This window comes from Sander vitreus, chromosome 13 (genome assembly GCF_031162955.1).
Source record: "Sander vitreus isolate 19-12246 chromosome 13, sanVit1, whole genome shotgun sequence".
NCBI classification, from domain to species: domain Eukaryota; kingdom Metazoa; phylum Chordata; class Actinopteri; order Perciformes; family Percidae; genus Sander; species Sander vitreus.
Genome location: NC_135867.1, coordinates 19,041,734 through 19,061,270, shown reverse-complemented (window position 1 = coordinate 19,061,270; position 19,537 = coordinate 19,041,734). Strand labels below are relative to the sequence as shown.

At 39.5% G+C, this 19,537-nt stretch overlaps 1 protein-coding gene across 2 annotated transcripts in view; it reads right to left on the bottom strand.

The window, feature by feature from the left end:
* The window catches only part of gria3a (glutamate receptor, ionotropic, AMPA 3a), a 71,409-nt gene that overhangs the window by 14,198 nt on the left and 37,674 nt on the right, over positions 1-19,537 (bottom strand). For both annotated transcript variants that reach the window (XM_078265733.1, XM_078265734.1), the window contains exons 5-12: positions 15,298-15,351; positions 14,883-15,044; positions 14,333-14,500; positions 13,775-13,879; positions 11,307-11,414; positions 9,154-9,360; positions 7,372-7,745; positions 4,667-4,865 (exon numbers count right to left, since the gene is read on the bottom strand). In XM_078265733.1, the coding sequence (XP_078121859.1) occupies positions 4,667-4,865; positions 7,372-7,745; positions 9,154-9,360; positions 11,307-11,414; positions 13,775-13,879; positions 14,333-14,500; positions 14,883-15,044; positions 15,298-15,351 (1,377 nt within the window). The remainder of the gene's footprint in view (positions 1-4,666; positions 4,866-7,371; positions 7,746-9,153; positions 9,361-11,306; positions 11,415-13,774; positions 13,880-14,332; positions 14,501-14,882; positions 15,045-15,297; positions 15,352-19,537) is intronic.

The window sequence follows — 19,537 nt, the reverse complement described above, 5'->3', positions numbered from 1 at the left end:
CTCGAGTCAATAACTATTCCTTTTTTATACCGTGGTTTACTATGGGATGATTTTGGCATTTTGATATATTTATTTTGGGCTAAGTTATTATAAACAGTCATTTTTAAATATTATTATTGTTTAATATGTTATACATGATGTTATAATAATATATAGCATCCTGTGCAGGTTGTTTTCTCTCTTCTTATCTTTTGAGTCCACTTTTTTTTAAAACAGCTGACAGATTGTCTTCATCCTTTTTCTCACACTCACATAAACCATCCAGCTCAAAAAAGATTAAAATCGTGAGTGATCATTCACTTATTATTGCGCAGTCATCTGTTCTAACATGATATTCATGAATCCACATGATGTTAAGCCAAATACTAATTCAAATAGTTTGTGTTATGTGTTGTATGACAGTAATGGCGTTGTCTTTAACACATTTGACCCGTGTACTCCAAGACTGACAGCTTCACCTTTGTGGCCCAGTCAGCTGCCAGATGGAGCAGCTACAGACGTGCACAGCACAGCCCCGCTCTGACACTCAGTACGCTGCTAAAAATGGGCAGCGAAAGGCTGATTGCCGATCACCGGGGAGCTAGAGTACCCAGCTGTCTACAATAGAGGGAAGAACAGAGAAGCTGCAGTAAACTGGGCCAATGTGACCTTCTGCTGAGCTCGGTGACGGGGGAGCGCCTTCAGAGGAATCTTTGGATTGAAACTTTGCATATTCTTACATGTATTCAAGGGGCTGCTTGTCAGGATTGTGATTTAGGGCATGACAGGCAGGTTCATAATTGCTCAGTCAAACAGGAAGTAGAAGTGTGAACGAGCACCTGACGTCAGAACTCCGAAACTCTGGAGCAAGTTCTCAGAGAAAATCTGATTATTTTATTTGACATTTTATTTCCATTTATTGATGGTCCTATATATTTGTTCTTGCATGTTTAATTATCTGAGTTGTCCTTGCTAACCGGGCACTATCGCCTGTATTTACTTGCTTATTTATAGTATTTGATATACAGAAATCAAGTGTGCTGGACTGGTTTTATCCAGATTGTATGTTCAGAAGTTGTCTGAGTCAGTCCCACATCACATCTGGTCAGTGAAAGGAAACCACTGAGTGAATTGACAAACTATGTCAGCTCGGTGGTGTGTACGGCCGTGTTGTGTAAACAATTCACCGGAGCTGTAAGGGATTGTGGGCTCAGGCTAGTAAGTGAATCATTCTTGACATATGCACGATTACAGTTCAGTTGAGTGTTCATTTAAACACTCTTAACATGACAGTAATAGTTGAAGACAGGCCTGACCATAGTGTGAAAACAGTGATTCTTTTCTGGGTTATGTGAAGATGCATGCTTGTCAGGAGCAGGTTGGTCGCCTGTGTTGAAATCTGTACAGCTCCTCTTGCTGTCAGATTCATTATTCTCACTACAGCAGCCTAACAAAGACAAATTATTCAATAAATCAATTTTAATTAATGACTTGTGTAGCCACAACAGTCTTTTAACAGGGCACATGAGGAATGTGGGTTAACTGCCCCTTATCCATTCTGGAAATAAACTGGTCCAAACTCAAATTCTTCCAGCTGCTAGTTCATCTGTTAGCAACTGACTGAAGGGCTGAGAGTGAGTCATAGCACTCTGTGTGCGTCTGTCACACTGTCATCCAGAAACAGAGACGACTTCTTTCTGGTGTTTTTTTTTTAATTTTTTTTATCTGCATGCAATTCTTAGTTAGATCAGTGGACACAAATGAATAATGTAACTAAATAATAGCGAGGCTTGTTTAGCAGCACCACTGTAATTAAAGTAAGAATGATCAATAACACACTTTGATTTTTGAATAAAAGGTAAACAAACTGCTTCTTACTTGTGCTCTCCTTTCCCACTGTTGCTAACATTATTCACTGTCACCCCTTTGACTTTAGTATACTGTATACAATATCTCACACAAACTGAATGATCCACATAAATTGTCAGTCTCAGCGGCTTGTTGAAAGTACTTCTGGAAAATGTGGGTTAAATGGGAATTAAACAAATGTATGCCATCTTAATAAGTGAGATTAAGAGGTTCTGGTATGCTGATTTTTTTGGACTTTGGACAGAGCACGGCTAGCTGTTTCCCCCTGCTTCTAGTCTAGTCTTCTAACCCCTTTGCAAAGCCCAGGTTTGAGAAAAAAGCATGTTTCAAATCTTTTCTGAAAACCAGAAAAGAATAAATGTAAGTGTTTGAAAAACGGGTATGTTGGTTATCATTGTATATGATGTGTATTGAGGAAGCTGTATGATCTTCAGATCACTATAAAAGTTATTTACAGCTCTTAATATTTATTAACTTTGAATCACCAGATTTCAATAAGAATTGCTCAGAATAGCTTCTCTGTAATGACAATTTCAGTTCGGAGGAAGAAAGGCAGACTATTTGTCACTCAGGATGAAGTCACTACACGCCTGTCAATTATCTCCTCAGGAGCACTTCTGACAAATTGCAGCCTGCCAAATACATTGTGGATTAGCACATCCACTGCCGCTTATGGAGCTGCTTTTAAATGTGATGATTCACCAGGAAGCCTCAACAATAATCAATGATGTAGTTGAATTTAATGTTTCTTTAACAGACATGTCAAAAGGGGTATTTTAGGGCTGCTGCATGTGCCAATCACCTAAAGATATTCTTTCTTTACTTCATCATCTCTTTTATAATGTTAACACTACAAATGGAGAAGTCTGCTGAAAAGTTTCTATAATTAACTCATTTTCAACTTGAACGTCAACGTGGGTATTTAAGCAAACACGCAAGTGCAAGAAACATTAGTGTCCTGTTTAATATCACATCTGGTGTCTGTCCCTGCAGTCATTATGACGGAACTTTAGTTTGAATTATTATACAATAAAAAAGGAGAGCATCAACACAGCTATGTGACTCGGGATGTGCTGTATTAAATACATTTATTTTGTGATTTTAGAGAAAACTACATCTAATATGAAATGATTATCCTTCCCCTAGATGTTAACTAAATCCAGATCTTTGAAACAGTTAAAATGTTATATTTTATAATCAGTGAGTTTCAACATGCTGCAGTTTGTTGGATTCTCTTTGCAAAATAAAATCTCTTCTGCACACAAGTAATGTTTTAAAGCACTGCAGTGCAGAAGACAGCGAGTTACAGATGACTTCCTCCACACTGATCATGTTGATTGCTCCAAATCAATGCTTTTAGACCTGAGTTTAGCTTGGCACAGCAGACCATGCCACTCTGCTTGAACGCCTTTATAAATTGGTAGGGTCACAGAAACGTACATGCCTCCACTCGGTCACATCCCTGCAAAATCATTCCTCTCCACTATTAAACACACTTTTCTCTTGAGACCTATGCATGCTTTTATTTGATTATGTTTGGACTGACGCTGTCCTAACAAGAAAACCCTCTCCTATTAGCTGTGAGTGTAAAATGGAGCAGATAACCAAACCTTACAGCCAGAAACAAGCTGTTCTACCTTTACTGCATTTAAGCATATTTACATAAGCTGTCTGTAAATCTCAGAGGAGATTGTAAGATGTAATTTTATAACTCCTGGTGGGCTGAGGCAGAGTCTGAAACCAACACACAGTGCCTTCCTGATCACTCCGGAGTCTAACAGAGACTACAGGGTTTGTATTTATCAAACGTCTCAGACCCACTTGGAACACTCACACCAAGAGACCGACTAGAACTAAAAATAGACACAGCTCAGAGCCGGACACTGGATGTGAATGACATTTCAATTTCTGAGGAATAGGACGTCTTCTTAGAGATTGCTTTTTAGTGAAAGAAGCCCACAAATTGGAATTATAATGACATCTTGTAGTTCTTATTGGAAAAGTTTTTTTTCTAAAGTTTCAAACATAAACAGAACTGACCTGATCATCAGACTGAACTGTCGTTTCACTTAATTCTTTATGAATTGCTGAACACATCAGAAATGTGGGCAACGATTCGGAGGCTGAGACAGAAAAATTTATATTTTTTACAATGATTTAATACGTTTCATTTATTAAAAAACCTACAAGCTTACACAATCTGTCACCTGCTTTTCTGAATGGCCAACACTAAATGTAGTATTATTAGTGTTTTTAAGGCTGCAGCTATATTTCTTCTTTCTTCTTTTTTTATAAGACCTTGATGAATTATTCCGGTTGCCAGAAAGTGTAAAGAAACAAAGTGAGATTTGATAGAGAGAGAAAACCAAAGTTCATTTTGTGGACGAAATAGATTTAAAACCATAACCCTAAAACCATAATTTAGTTTTGTGGTAGACGCAGAAGGACTGATGCTCTTGGATAAAATATGAGCTCATCTTGGCTATCCATCTCTAAACAACGTCTTTGAAATCAAACAAATGCAATTATCCCGTAGCTGCTTACTCCTTTAGTAACTGTACCCCTGTTTTATGATGCACTGAATTAATCAAGTGTAGTTGTAGTGTAAGTACTTTGGAAGTGCTGTATCAGGGGAAAAACAATTTTAGACATTCTATTATTGATTATTCATTCAATTTTTTACCTGGCAGGTAATAAATCAAAACCCAAAGGAAAGCTCCAGGGACTTATTCAGCTCTGAGCTTATTAACTACAGTTAGAGCAGCTCTTCTTATACAGTGCAGCGACAGCATGGATGACAGCCAGTTGAGACACTCACCCTAAAGAACTCCTTAGTGGAGCCTGAGTCTAACGTCCCGTAGGCAATCTCTGTCTGCTTGGCCAGGTCCTCGGCACTCTCGATGGGAGAAACCATCCTCTCCACCGTGAGGAAGGCAGCCAGGTTAGCCGTGTAGGAGGAGATGATGATGAGGGTGAAAAACCACCACACTCCTCCGACGATACGCCCGGACAGAGATCTGAGAGGAGGAAACAGAGCAGACAGAGAGACATAAGAGCAACGTGCTCAAATCTACATAGGGAAGGGAAGGAGGATCATTTCCCGCTGTGTCTCCTGTGTTTGGCACGTTATCAGCCCAGATGTTTAGCTCAGAACTATCTCCTTAATTTGAGGAATTTTATACTTTTGGAGAAAGTGTCCAGTTAACCCATTAAGTGATGAGAACTGCAATATTTTCTGCAAGTCCCTGGTACTCCATGCTGTTTGCATAAATGCATTTAGGTGAAGTATCATTAACTAAGTATAGCTGCCTTTACACCTGATTAATTCTTTAAAAATGAATAATAAGCCTCATTAACTCAATATAACTGTCTACATTTAATGTTGGAGCTAATTCAGGTGAGCAACCATCCCAGGAAATGCTCAGCCACTCAGCAGCCTAAATCCAGAAGCCTGCAGAAGGATGCCAGACTTGTGATGAGCGATGTCCCAGAATCTGTTCAAGATTACTTGGGTTAATTCCAGGGACAACACTGGCTCAAAGTAAGCCAGAGTACTGCTAGGTTGTGTACATTCCTTTTGTTTTTGGTGAAATAAAGTAGGTCCTGGTCTTATTGGTGTTTCAGGTGTTGGTTTAAAGCTGCAGCCATGTTTGGTGCAGATATTCGTTAGAACGTTTGAGTTCAACTGTTGTAATGTAACACTCGCAACCACAAATTTAGACCAGAGGGGACAGAACAAGTCTGAAGTAAAAGCACCATGAGACTCTGTCGGCTGTTGAATTCAGGGTATGATGAGCCATACTGCTCCCTCAAACAGATACTCCCATCATGTTCACCGGCCCACATCAGCGTAAAGGCTCTGACATTAAATACGCGCCTTGGAGAGCAACCCTGGATTCATATTTTTACATTTAACTTTTCTCTCTGGTACTCTCTCCCCAACTTCACACATTCCACCAAATGAGCTGCTGGCAGATGAACTTGCATTTCTTATTTCAAACGAGGATCCATTTGCACCACATCACTGCATTACAGCTGTACGGCTCTGGATTTCTTCTAATATATAGCTTATTTATGGATTTATGCTATCCTTGTGGCGCTTTCAAGTTGTAAATATTCTGTGTGTCCTTCAGCAATCAAAATCTACGCTATGATTTTTTATTAAAGTCTTATCTGTAGATGGCTTATAATTGGGATAATTATCCAGAATGGCATCATATTAATACATCAGGGATAAAAAATCAATTAAGTAGCAAATTGGGGATCTTATTTTGGCTCCAAAGTACATGCAGTTTTAGAATGGAAACTGCTGATTCAATAATTTTTGCTAAACAGCCACTATAGTCACCAGAGGAGGAAGTGTATTATCTGATTTCTGCACTTTAATCACACCTACTCTGCTGATCTCTAGTGCTTTTTTGTGACTACAACCTCTGGCTTGACCATGTTTGAACCAACTCATCTCAAGTATGGTCATTGACCTTAAACTGTGTAGACCCACAACTTATAAATTCCAGCTTTCCAGAAGCTGCTTCCTCTATACTTCTCAGTGGCATTGTTATGCTTAACTGTAGACCTGCATACCTGAATTTACAGTATGTTGAGCCTGTGCCATCAAAACCATAACTGTCAGATGCAGAAGCCATCCATCTCAATCTGCTAATGGGACAACTTTCCAGGCTGACATCCAGTCCACAATATATAGACAATGAAATAGTATTTACTGGCTTTCACACAGAAACTACACTGTATCAGACTATTATTATTATTATTATTATTATTATTATTATTATTATTATTATTATTATTATTATTATTATTATTATTATTACACTTTTTACCTGTCCCTATCTTTCAGATGTTTCTTCTAAGTGGATACCAATAATTAAAGGGTTTTTCTTAATGTGTTTCCCAAAAAAAGAATAAAACCAGCTTCTATACAACCTTCCAAAGTCCCAGATGAAAGGATGACAGAAGCAAGAATCCTTGAAGAGGTCAGGGACAGCACAACAGTGATGAGTAAAGAGATGAATGGATGAATAAATAGAGGGGATGCCCATTCTATTGGGAAAATACATAATGGAATGATTGTGCTGATGACGTTTTTGCCCCACAAAATGCATTATATGCACCAATGAAATGACCGTAAAATAGGACATGCAGCAAAAACACGGTAGCCCTCCAAGAGTCATGAGAAATTCCAGCAGCTACTTTGAATGAAATGTAATGACCCCTGTGCATTTTACAGCCCTCAGCATGGTGGATATAAGTTATTTTGTGGATGCAAAGCATCACTGCCTGCATGCAGTTTTAAAACAAAGGTTTGTTTGCTCAGAGAAAGAGATGGAAGGAAAGTGCAGTGCAGTGAAGTGAAGCGTGAAGTTATGTGGACAGCAGAAATACAAAAGCTCAAAATAACCTATATGCACCATGGCAGGAAGGAGATGTATGTATGGGACTATAAAATGCAGAGAGATGACATGGACAACTGAGGGGTGGTGGAGAGTGAACACAACAACCAACCTTGGTGAGATATCGCATCCTTGCTGCATGAAGGCACCCAGGGAGAACCACAGGCTATTAAAAATCCCAAAGTCGTTTGGAGGGTCTGGGGGGCTCTGAGGGTCTTTGGCCTCATCATTCTCGTCCAGATGCCACTCGTAAGGGCTGAAACGGCTCACCAGGAAGAGCACCACACTCACGCCGATATAGGCAAAAACTATACACATCCAAATCTCATAGGCCAGTGGGTCCAGGAAGGAAAACACCCCAGGCTTGGACTTTTGAGGCTTCTTAATCATAATGGAGATGCCCAAGCTCATAAAGGGCTTAGAGAAGTCTATCACTTCTTCCCGTACCAACGTTATAGTTAGAGGAGCCACGGCTATGTCAGCTCTCTGTGAAAATGGGAACAGGCACACTGGGAGTTAGTCTTACAGAACAAATAACCAACCAGTGCATATTAATTTAATAAAAGGAAATACTGATAAACCCAAAGTCAAACCAATAGCCATGATTATACATAAGTCACACTGTCTTAAATTCAAATATACATGCACAGGCACTCAGCTTTAGAGTGAATTCATGGAGTAATGAGATTGGACACGGTGAAATGAGACAGCTTAGAATATACTGAATAGCAGATCTGTGATCATGCCTGTGAGAGGGATATCTGCCATTTCAAAATGAGTCACTCAGCATTTGTGTTGGCTAATGTCTTTGTCTTGATCCAAATCTCCTCCATGAATCAAGCAGAGGGTTGGAAGTCAGAGGTAGAGGAGCTTATGTAAGCAGTCCATGAAATGTGAATCAGCCTGTTAAAGTCACCTCCATCAGATCCTCTGCAATCACCTGACAGGCTCGTCGATTAGTATCTCACTGCAGTGACAATTGTTTGCAGTGAGATGCTGGGTGGTATTGTAACTTAACATCAAAATATGGAAATATTTAACACAAAGAATTCATATCTTAGATAAAGTTAGAACGTGTCCCATTCTGGATACAATAAATAAGGCAGAGGCCTTGTCATGGCCATTTTACATCTCTTTCTGTCTAAGCTATCAATACTGGGAGGGCATCTATTGCATTAGAGCACTGTTTGCATGCAGATGTTTTTTAGAGTCCAGTCTGCCGTGTAAGATTTTTTTAACATTATTCATTCAGCAGCTGAGGTCTCATAAAAGATGCAAATCGTCTTGTTAAAGCCATTTCAAGTGTGAGTGAGCCACGAGATGCATGATAAAAAGACTAAGTGATGTAACAGTTAAAGAAGGCTTTCCAAAACCCACTCTGCCCACTTTGATTAAAGTATAACATATTTTAAACATCTATGTTTTAAATTGGGTGTTTTTTCGCTTGGTTATCACTGTTTTGTTTTCATCAGGTGTAACATGCCTGTAAAATGATGACAGCACAGGGGGATCATTTAACAAGGCTTCTTCACCAACTGCTGCTATCTTTACTGCTTCAAGATAACAGCTTTAATCCCGTCCTCTGTTCATTGTGACATGGAGTAATTCACTTGGCTGATGAGAAGGGCCAGTGAAATTGATAAAGTTTGATATTTTAAATGGTAATATTCACTATAATTTTACATTATATGGATTATTTGGACTAAAAATGGACTGAGTGACTTTTATAAAAACCTCTCTTACATTCAAATGTAGAGGATAATTCAAGACATTTACTATGCTTCACAATAATCTGAACAAATCAGAGAGTGAAGTAACAGGAAATGATACAAAAAAAAAAATCAACAGTTAACCCCGCCCCCCTTATGAGCTACACAGGCGGACTGACACTTACCCCATAAACCAGTTCACCCACCATCCCGTTCCACGTCTTGGTCTCTGGATCTCTGGCGCCGTACTTCCCATCCGGGACTACTGACAGCTTATATCTTATCCCCACATGTTTAGCAATTTCAGAAGCTAAATCGACACAGTAGCCTTCATATCTGTCATTCCCATCCATCTGCATATAGTTTTTCTTGTACATCACATATGGCGCTTCCTGTTAATTAGACATAATTTTGAGTTCATTGTAAAGAAACACGCACATCCACAGTGGCCGGACCTCATGGGTCACACAAGGCTGTGTTGGTATTGTAAGCATGCACACATGCAGGGGTGACAAGCAAACAGATATGGAATATAAAAAGACAAACAGAGCCAAGGTTAAAAGGATCTACACAGCATCAGTTACAGGCATGTTATAGGGGGACTCAGACTACAAAAGCGGGCCACTGCTGGAGGTAAGAGGCCGACTGGGCCAGCAGGAGAAGCGAAGCATCTAACACCTATAAAGGCAGCAAAGCAGGATGTCAGGCCTCCCTCATGCAAACCTAATCCGCAATCTAAATCTGTGGAAATGGGTGATAGGCGGGGGGTTGCAAGTGCCTTGCATCAGCGTGGCACAAGGGGCAGGGACAAGCTAAATGGAGCACTTTTCCAGTTCATCAAGTAAACGTCAGTGACAGTAGAGCGATACATTAAAAGATATAATTCATTCATCAAACAAATATTAAGCACAAAAACGTGTGAGCCACGTCAGAAGAGTAGTTGTATGACCACATAAAAGGTCATACTGATTCTTTTCATTCGTTACTATCATGACAATAAAATAATCTGCTTGTTGTCTCGATTATGTCGTTTGACTATTCCACATTACCTCTGTGCCTTGGATTTAAATAAAATATCACGTATTTCCTCCAAAATACAAAACATGTTTGCCATCAAACCTTTTTTCGATGAACTAATGTCACCTTGAGGATTTTCAGCAATGGTGATTTACTTTTTCATACGGCATGAACATGTTTTTTGACTATTAAAAGTCAGCTTTAGAGGAGAGTTACGTAATGCTTTCACAGTTTCACTCCTTGGTTGTTCGAACTAGTCCCTTTCTTTTCCAGCCTGCAGTCATGTACAATGTTACAAAAAAACAAAATGAAAGAGTCGCACCCTATAATAATAGGATGGCTTTTCATTAAATATGGCATTTCACTTTAAAGTTATGGAATGTAAGAAAAGCAACATGAATTTAATGACATGACTGTGACGTATATCTAAAATAACAGTTGTTCAATTTCAAAGTTATTCAAATCAAAGGCATGCCTGGCAGTGAGAAAATAATACAATGACACTACTCTTCTGTTTTCCCTTCCTCACTCACTTCCTCGCTATTGTTGTGTTTCCGGCCTGGTCATGAGGATAATGAGTTACTACACATTGAGATGAGAATGTATGACTATTACATTCTGAATTTGTCTAAGATGAAAACATAATAGGCAAAGTCAGAAGGAAGGAGAGGCCATGGTTTTAAATGTAAGATAAGGAGCACCTTATCTTACATTTAAAAATGGCTGATGATTACTAAGCTGTGATAACTGTCTGTAACTATTCTAACTAGCACTGTGTCTAACCCTGAGCCTGGCATACTGGGAGCACTGTTTTTTAGAGATACCTACGATAGATGTGTTAAAATTCAGTGCCAAAGTAAATTTGAACAAAGAGATAAACAGCCAAAGGCTGCAGCCTTTGACTGTTTATGTCCTCCTTGTGTGCAGATCATTTCATGTCTCCAGTGAGACACATCTGATTTACCCAGGCGTCACTGACAGTTTACTTAATGAGAGGGAAACAGGTTTACTTACGTATGCACTGAATGTGAATACAATGGTGTCTATCTTTATAGGTATTATTATTACCAAAGCCGTTATTGTGATGTCACTACTACAACAGCCCACCGTAATATAAAAAAACCAAAATGCTTTGGCACCCACACGGATACAGTTGAAACACTCTTTGTGAATCGACTGTTTCAACATGTAGTGAGTGGATGGAAAGCAACTCAAAATAAAATAATTCTACCCTCCCAGGACAGATTGCAACAATGGATACCTTGACCTTGAGTGGCAGAAATCTTAAGGTGAAACACTTAAAACCTGCTTGAGAGTGTACCATAATAGTAGTGACCACAATTGTTCGGTTTTCCACAGAAGAGGACTCGTTGGTGACTTGCTGATCCATTATAAATACAAATTTTTCGTACTCATTCCAGTAGCCGATCTAAAAAAATGACACAAAGGTTCACAGTTATTACAAGAAGCAGAAAGACATTTTTGTTTGTTTTTTTAAAGTGGAGTCTCCTAAGTACAGTATGTGCGAGTTGGTCGGCTCTATCTCTACAGCCGGAGACTGACAGAGTGCTAGTTTTGCCTGATGTAGGATTTTATAAAAAGCGTGTAGTGGTGCTTCTCACTTCACCTGGGCTACACTTCAGCAGAGTAGGTGTAATCTATTCCTGGCTCAGCAAATGTTCTCTTACATAACAAGAAAGCACCACCAATGGAGCACTATTAGACTGATAACATTAATACCAGCAAGACAAACCTAATAGTCTAAATGTGCCTTATCTAGCCAATGCGGTAGGTTGTTCTACTGTTCTATTAATAATACGCATAGCACACATGCAACACAAAACAAACACTGGCCTGTGTCTACTGAACCTGAGATGATTCCAGTGGCATTATGTTTATTTTTGTTACACTCTGATATATTCAGCCAAGAACAAGTCAACGTCTCCCACTTCTGGTAGCTATGATGCACAATACTCACTCTGTTGTCACTGCAGATTGTCTCACACAGTTTAGATGAACGGGCCACTGTGATGTGTGTTGCCTTGTGAGCTGAATTATATGGACAGTATGGGGGCACTTCCTTTTTGATGCCAGCTTTTGTGGGGACCTTGTCAGAGTTCAGGGTCAGGGAGCTAGCCACACTACAGCACTGTGTGTGTGTGTGTGTGTGTGTGTGTGTGTGTGTGTGTGTGTGTGTGTGTGTGTGTGTGTGTGTGTGTGTGTGTGTGTGTATGTGTCTTGGCCTGAAAAATCACAGCAGTGAGGGATCATGTGGGTGCAGTGAGACCCCCCCAGTATGTGGAGATACATCATTGTAAAAGTCTAACTGAAATGATTTCTTTTTTGTTGTCAAAAATCATTGTCAAAGTGATTTTCAAATGTATTGTTAATAGTTGTTTTTAAATATCGAATGCAGGAAAATCTTACAGACTTATAATAACTTATGGACAAACATCAGAAATGACCTTTGAGCCTCCAAGCCTCAGAGGAAGCAGGTCAATGCACGTGTTTGTGAACAGACTTACTCTGCTAACTTGAGTTTACAAGCTAATAAGGGGATAGACAGTGTTTTGTTAGTGGTATTGAAGAAAAGGACCAAAACATTCAGCATCTAAACTAACAGACGATGACAAGTGTTACAGCTGTCAAGCTAAACAGCTAAATGATTTTCTGAGTGAGTGCGCTTCCTCCCTGTTTGTTTGCTAGCTCGGTTAGCAAGCCAAGGCGCAAAACAAGAATTTGTCCATGCTTGTAGACAAAATGGATGAAATGAAAGCAAATGTGTGCTGCGGTTCTTAGCTCTTTTCTGTCTGTGTCTAACACTGATATGTATTCAAACATAGTGTAAACATGACCACAAATATACATTTCCTCCCTTTTGGATACTGATTTCCTCAAAAGAGGACAAAGTTGTCCCACTTAGCAGCTTCATTATAGTGAGGTTTTATTGACAGTTTTACTGTGATGGTGGTTTAGGGCCGTGTCAGAGGATTTTCCTTGAGAAAAAAAACTTCAAAAACAGAACTTCAAAAAGTTACATTTAAATAAACACACACACACATCATAATACAGTACACTTATATATAATTATAATCTTGCAAAGCAAGCCCACAAATTACACTTGTTGTAAACTTGTTGTCTGCCTACGCTCCATAGGCATTTGCCTAATGTGATTTTGATTAATTGACAGTTCATTCAGGCATCAGCATGAACCCTTCAGACACCTGATTGTACAGATGCAAAACTCACTGGGCTGGAAGTGGTTTTAGTGTCAATTTATAAAGTTGGAAACACAATACAGCTCTTTAGGAAACACCAAAGTTCTTCTAAATTATCGTCTTTAATCTGTGTCTGTATAAGAGCGAGGGAATATATAGGCGCTGCAGTAGCAGAGTAATGCCTTACTTTGAAGCTACAACATGTAGTTTAAATAGCTGTTTGTACATTTTTCTGAGTTTTGAGCCATGTCATCATCTAAACTAGCGCTACACAGAGATGTAGATTGGTCTAGCTTCCATCTGTAGGGCTCGACTGATTCTCAGTGGATGTTTTCCAGATTCAATCTCAGAGGGGATATGAGCTCACATGATCCTTCTGTCCAAATCATAACCAACCTTACTATTGGTGTACTGCCAACATCACAAGAGAAAGTAAAATCCCGATCACAGAGCTACTCTAAACATACCGCTCTGGCATCTACAGTATATCATAGGCTAATCCTGCTTAGAATATTTCATTACACATGAATTAAATCATGAAAGATGTTTCCGAGGCTGTGTGCTCACTTACCTTCCTGGGGCCTCCAGACTTCATCTCGTACACATCTATTGTGTAATTAGATCGTCGACCAAATGTGTCAAACTGGATGTTTCCTGTCATACCTTGTACTTGGACCTGCCAAGCACCAAAAAAAGAATAATAACACACTCCTTACATACAGTAAGTGAGCAAACTCCAAATGTAAACATGCGACAAACGGTCTTGATATATGGCGTCCAAAGTTCTCTCCAGCGCCTTTTGGTTTCCCAGGTGTGTTGTCTGATAAATATGTATCTCTCTCTATTAGAGAGGCAAATATTGTGGCAGGCTAATTTGGAGGGACAGTGGGGCTTGGTTTCATCAGATCAATGTGAAGGCAAAGAGATGAAGAGATTATATTTAAAAAATAATACTGTTCTGGGGCGACCTCTAGTTCACCCTGTATAGTGTGCGTCCTTTGCAGCGGCCCGGGTTTGAATCCTATATGTATAATATATATACCCTGATATAAAGCAAAGATTAAACTATGGTGTAAATAAAATAAAAAGCAGAGCTGTTTACAGAGACAGTGAACTCCCTCGGTCCTACCATTTTGAGGGCTCTCTCTATGTCGATGCCTTGGCTCCAGGGCACAGCGGGGTTGGCAAGGCAGTCACCTGCACTCCCCCTGCGAGACACGTCCACTCGCTGGCGCCGAAGGTACCGGAAGGCCTCCGCAATCACGAGGATGGCATCGTGGGTCAGCGCTGATGTGTACTGAGACAAAGGCCACAAGAAACCCCAGATGCATCACTGACATCATTCAGGCAGACTGCACTGCTATCAAAGCAAGGTTATCATCTCTGCAGCAGTACTTGGTATATGTACACAGAGAGCAGTGCTACTGATGTAAAAAGTAGAAAAAATCTAAGCCTCACATTGTGATTGACATAAAAAATTGCACGAGTATGAAAGGAGCCTCTATTCAAGGGCAAGCAGGTGACAAGTTATTTAAGCAACGTCTCACTGAAAATATTCAGATTTAAGTATTTCAGCAGAGTTACTACCTTATAACTTGTAGGAAGAGGGGGGAGAGAAAAAGTGTCTGAAGATGTTAATAAAAATGTAACTGCAGCATCGGCAGCTTTGCCTCACTGACCTTCAGTGGAGTGTTTTTGGCTTCTGGAAATTCTCTTTCATCCAGGCGCTCCCAGCGCTGGAGGAACTGCTGGACAATGGGGCTGTCTGGGTTGATGATCTGGAAGCCTGTGATGTTGGCTCCACCAGAAAAGACCCTGTCCAGGCTCATGTTGGAAAAACCCTGAGAGCAAAGAGCACAAGTTGGCTGGTAGTGGAACGAGAGATCATTAGCAGCAAAGTCAAAACTGCTTTAGCTTGCCCATCATCCGCTTATTACTTAGTTCTACAGCACTCAATTATTCATATTCATCATAACTACATATTAGGAAGTTTGACTATACTACAGAGTGTTGCATTTCTTAGCACTGCATTGCATCACACTGAGCAGTGTTGTTCTGGGCTTTGTTGGATTGTTTCATGTTGTGAGCTCTCACCAGGTTGGCAAGGATATAATGGTATCCTCTGCTGTTTTTTCCCGAGGTCACCACCTACAAGTCGCAGGAGGAGACACACAGTGAGTCACATTCACATCTTATAACACAGAGAACATTTAGAGGGCTAAGATTCAGCGCTGAGAAAGACCTTTAATAGTAGTTGGTAAAAAGAAAGGAGTTAAAAGAAGACATTTTAAAATGACATTTGCTAAGGCGAGAGGGAGCGTGTGAGCACATTTGTACATTTGTGTGTGTTTGTATGAGACACACTGAGAGGAAAGAAAATGTGATGACAGCACTTGTTTCTTTCCATTAACTTCAACATCTAAAATAAGGTCAAGGCTCTGGCAAACCACCCTCTTCCTCTCTCTCTCTCTCTCTCTCTCTCTCTCTCTCTCTGCAGCTGCCTCTGCCTGCTCCACCCGTCTCAGTTGCACACTAGACTTAATTAAACCCAAAACGTTGTACAGCACCTGTCTAAGCGAGCAGACACAGAGAGCTGCACTCGCTGATTTCTTTCAGCTTCTTCACCAGCCAAACCTCTCTGTCTCACACTCTTTTGCACGCATTGTCTTTCTCTATCCATATCTCCCTCAATTCTGATTCTCCATCACAGAGTACGAAGCTTCAAAAAGATACTGTGGGGGTGGATATGCTTTTTTTTTTCTCTGTGTCTTTTCACTTTCTACACTCCCACACAGTTTTGATACAAGTGTACTCAGGCACTGAAATCAGCTAAATGTTGAATGTTCAGAATGATAGTGATATCATGTTGGAGAGATTTTTTAGAGGACCTGAATACAAATGAGAACTTTTTCTGGCTACTGTCAAATGATTAATTTTTTCTTAATTGCGATTAATCGCTGAATTTCTATAGTCAATCATGAGTAATCGCATGTTTTATCACATGATTAAAATTCTATTATTTTGCATTTCAGAACAGTTTTGAAAGACATATTAACAATGGAAAGCAATTATTACCAGTGTATCTTGATTGGGAATCAAATGAATGCAAAGAAAGTTACTTTATGAACTTGACTTTAAGATTTGTATTTGTTTATTATTTATTTATTTACTGTAAACAAAATAAAAATGTATGTCATTATTGCACAATTCCTCCAAGTACCTAACTAAAAAACAAAAAATCCCTATCCTTATACCACAACAATTAACTGAGATGTAACACTAACACTTTGCTTATACAAACAAAATGGTCCAAAAACCAGATGCCACAGCAGGACATTTGTCGGCAACTAGCACTCTCCAAAATAGTGCTTTGCCTGAGCCTGCCTAGCGTCAACCTGAGTCACGTTAACTGTGCCACTATGCTTAGCTCGTAGGTGGTAGCTCAAGCTTGACGTGCATCGTGGAATTTCTTTAAATAAAAAGCGCCATTCAGAATTGTGTTGCTGCTGTCTTTCTCCATCATGCCTGCAGCCTGCAGCAGCAGAATGTGTTACGAGGAAGTATGGCAGCTTGATAATAAGTAAAGGTGCGGCAAAGGGTCAAAATAGTAGCCTAGCCCCAAGAGGCCGTAGATTCTAGTGATTTCAGAACAGCTAAGGGGCGTTGTTAGGCATGACGCAAAGCCGAGTGAAGTGTAAAATAAATTAATAAATGGCGGCATGCGATTAATGTGATTAAAAAAAATTTACGCGTTCTGCTCGGCCCTTAATCGCATCGCGATTAACGCGTTAATGCTGACTGCCCTAGAAATTTTACAACAGGACTAAAACAAGGACATGCATCCCTGTGGTATGTTTCTAGGGTTATTTCCATATTTTTCTTTTAGGCCTGGCGTACAACGCTTTAATAATTATCCAGTTTCTTATTCAGTGCATGCAGTCTCACACCTGTGCTTTCATTCACACCTGTGCACTTTAAACTCCTCTGCTTACTGCTGCCTTAATGTATTGTAATTGTCTCTAGAGAGGGAATGTCCTTGATGCTCCAAGGTTGGCCCTCCGACCGGCTTTAACACTCTGACAAATTTCCACAATAAATCCAATTACCTTTCTTGGAAATGCAAAATGATTTCATTGTGTTCGACATTTTGCACCTCCTACCACCGACTCTGAAGGCCCCACACATCCTGCGTTTTCATCATACATTCTTGGAAGCTTTTCTGCTTATTGTCTTCCAAATTGTCTTGAAAAGCTTTTCATTTTCTATTCATCTGTGTGAGAGGGAGCCGCAGTGACCCAAGTGTAGCAACACGGCGAGCACTTAATGAAGCTGTAGCGCCTAGAGTGACTGGCTACAACCTCATGTTTGTCACCAGCACGCTCAGGCAGAAAGCACAAGACTTCACACTTCTATATGAGCATCCAAAACTCAACTCACAACTCAACAGACTGATTGAAACTGCATTTAGCTGTTCAAAAATAATCAACTGTAAACATGTATTGCTTCCTGTAGCTACGAGGCACACAAAAACCAATAAGACAGCTTAGCGTCACATGCTACAAGGTGGTGCAGCTATGATTAAAATATTTACTGTAATTAATGTGATGGTGTGATGTAAAGCAAACATATTTCAGCATCCAAATGGTCGTATTGCCTCATTCACTGTTAGTTGTATATACTTATATTTTATATCTTCTCGTTGATAGATTTACCACTTGGCTTTTTTTGTCAAGTATTTCTTTTCAAGACAACCTGAAGTGTTTTGACTTGAAAAAATGAAATTCCCCTGACAGTAGTCAATGGGTTGGCAGCAAGCACGAATACTGACAACTATTCTATAGTCGGGATATCTGGTTGGTTTGTATTGACACAATCAATCAGTGAGCCAACACCAAACTACAAACTGTACAAGCTCAGATTGACGAAGTATACGTATAAGTATACAGTACTGTACATTGTAGTGTAGCTACAGATCATAGTGAGAACAGTTAATGATTAAATGAGAGTGGAATAAATACATTCCTTATAGATGAAAAAGCTATGAAAAGTTAACACATAATGTTCAGTCAGATACCAACTCATTATTTTTTTTAATTCTAATTTTCTATCACTCTGGTTTTACATAATTAGTCACCTTGTTTCCATTGTGAACATCTAAAAAAATCACACTGATATAATACTTCCTACAAATATACCATGGAGTTACATACGATTTATCATATTGACAACAGATTATAATCAGAAAACTTTGTATATTGTGGCAATATTCAGCTTCAGTAAAATAAATAAATGTTAACATAAATAGACTTCCCAACTACTTGGTTGAGAAAAATATTAGGTAGTGCATGTACATCGTTCTGTTCATTAAACCCTCTGAAAGAAAACGTAATCAGAAAAAAATGATTACCTTCAAAAACATAAATTAGCTACATATCAAGAGCATTTTTTCTGCCACTACATGAGCTTGTAAAGGATTACTTTATTTGATTTGCTGTGGGATTTGCTTCATCCCTCTGTTGGCAGTGCTGTTCTGAAAGCATCTGGGAACAACAAATGTTTTTTTAAGGATCCTGATGCTCCAGTTTCATGGTCCCCTGGGATAATCACTTTTTGTAAGTATGTGAAACCACCTGGATCCTGGAAGAGGTCAGGCACTATCATCACTGAGAGAGCGACACTCTCATTGTCACAGGACTCATATCTTTCTCTCTGTCTAAATCCATTTCTCACAAAACAGCTTCTTCAAACAGCTCGGGGGGGGAGGGAGGTATAATGTAATGTAATGTAATGATAATGTACCAAGAAACATAGCAATGAGCCAGCTAAGGTAAGAAAGAAGACTGCAAGCTAGCAAACACGGATGTAAACAATTCAGGTTTTAAAATATGCAAAGAATTTGGCTTTGCAAATGTTTTATGAGGAAGAAAATACAGTACATTAACAAGTTAACAAAGTATACCTTTGTTAACCCTCAGGACATACAATACTCCACAGATCATATTGAAAAGTAATTATGTTATGCTAAGCTAACTGGCTGCTGGCTGAAGCTTCATATTTAACAGACAGATATGAGAGTGGTATTGATCTTCTCATCTAACGGGCAAAATGTCAAACTTGTGTAACCTGACGCGTCAGATGGTTTATTACACAGAATAAATAGTCCTAAAACTCTGCAGTTAAAAAATATTGCACATCATCTTCCAACTCTCATCAGCACAATACAATCAATCAAATCAATCTCAATTATCTTTATTTGTCCATCCTCAGGGCTCCTCGTGCCTGCCTGTCTGGACGGGCGGGTCTGTGCTGTGCCGTTTGAAGCAGGTCTGAGCCG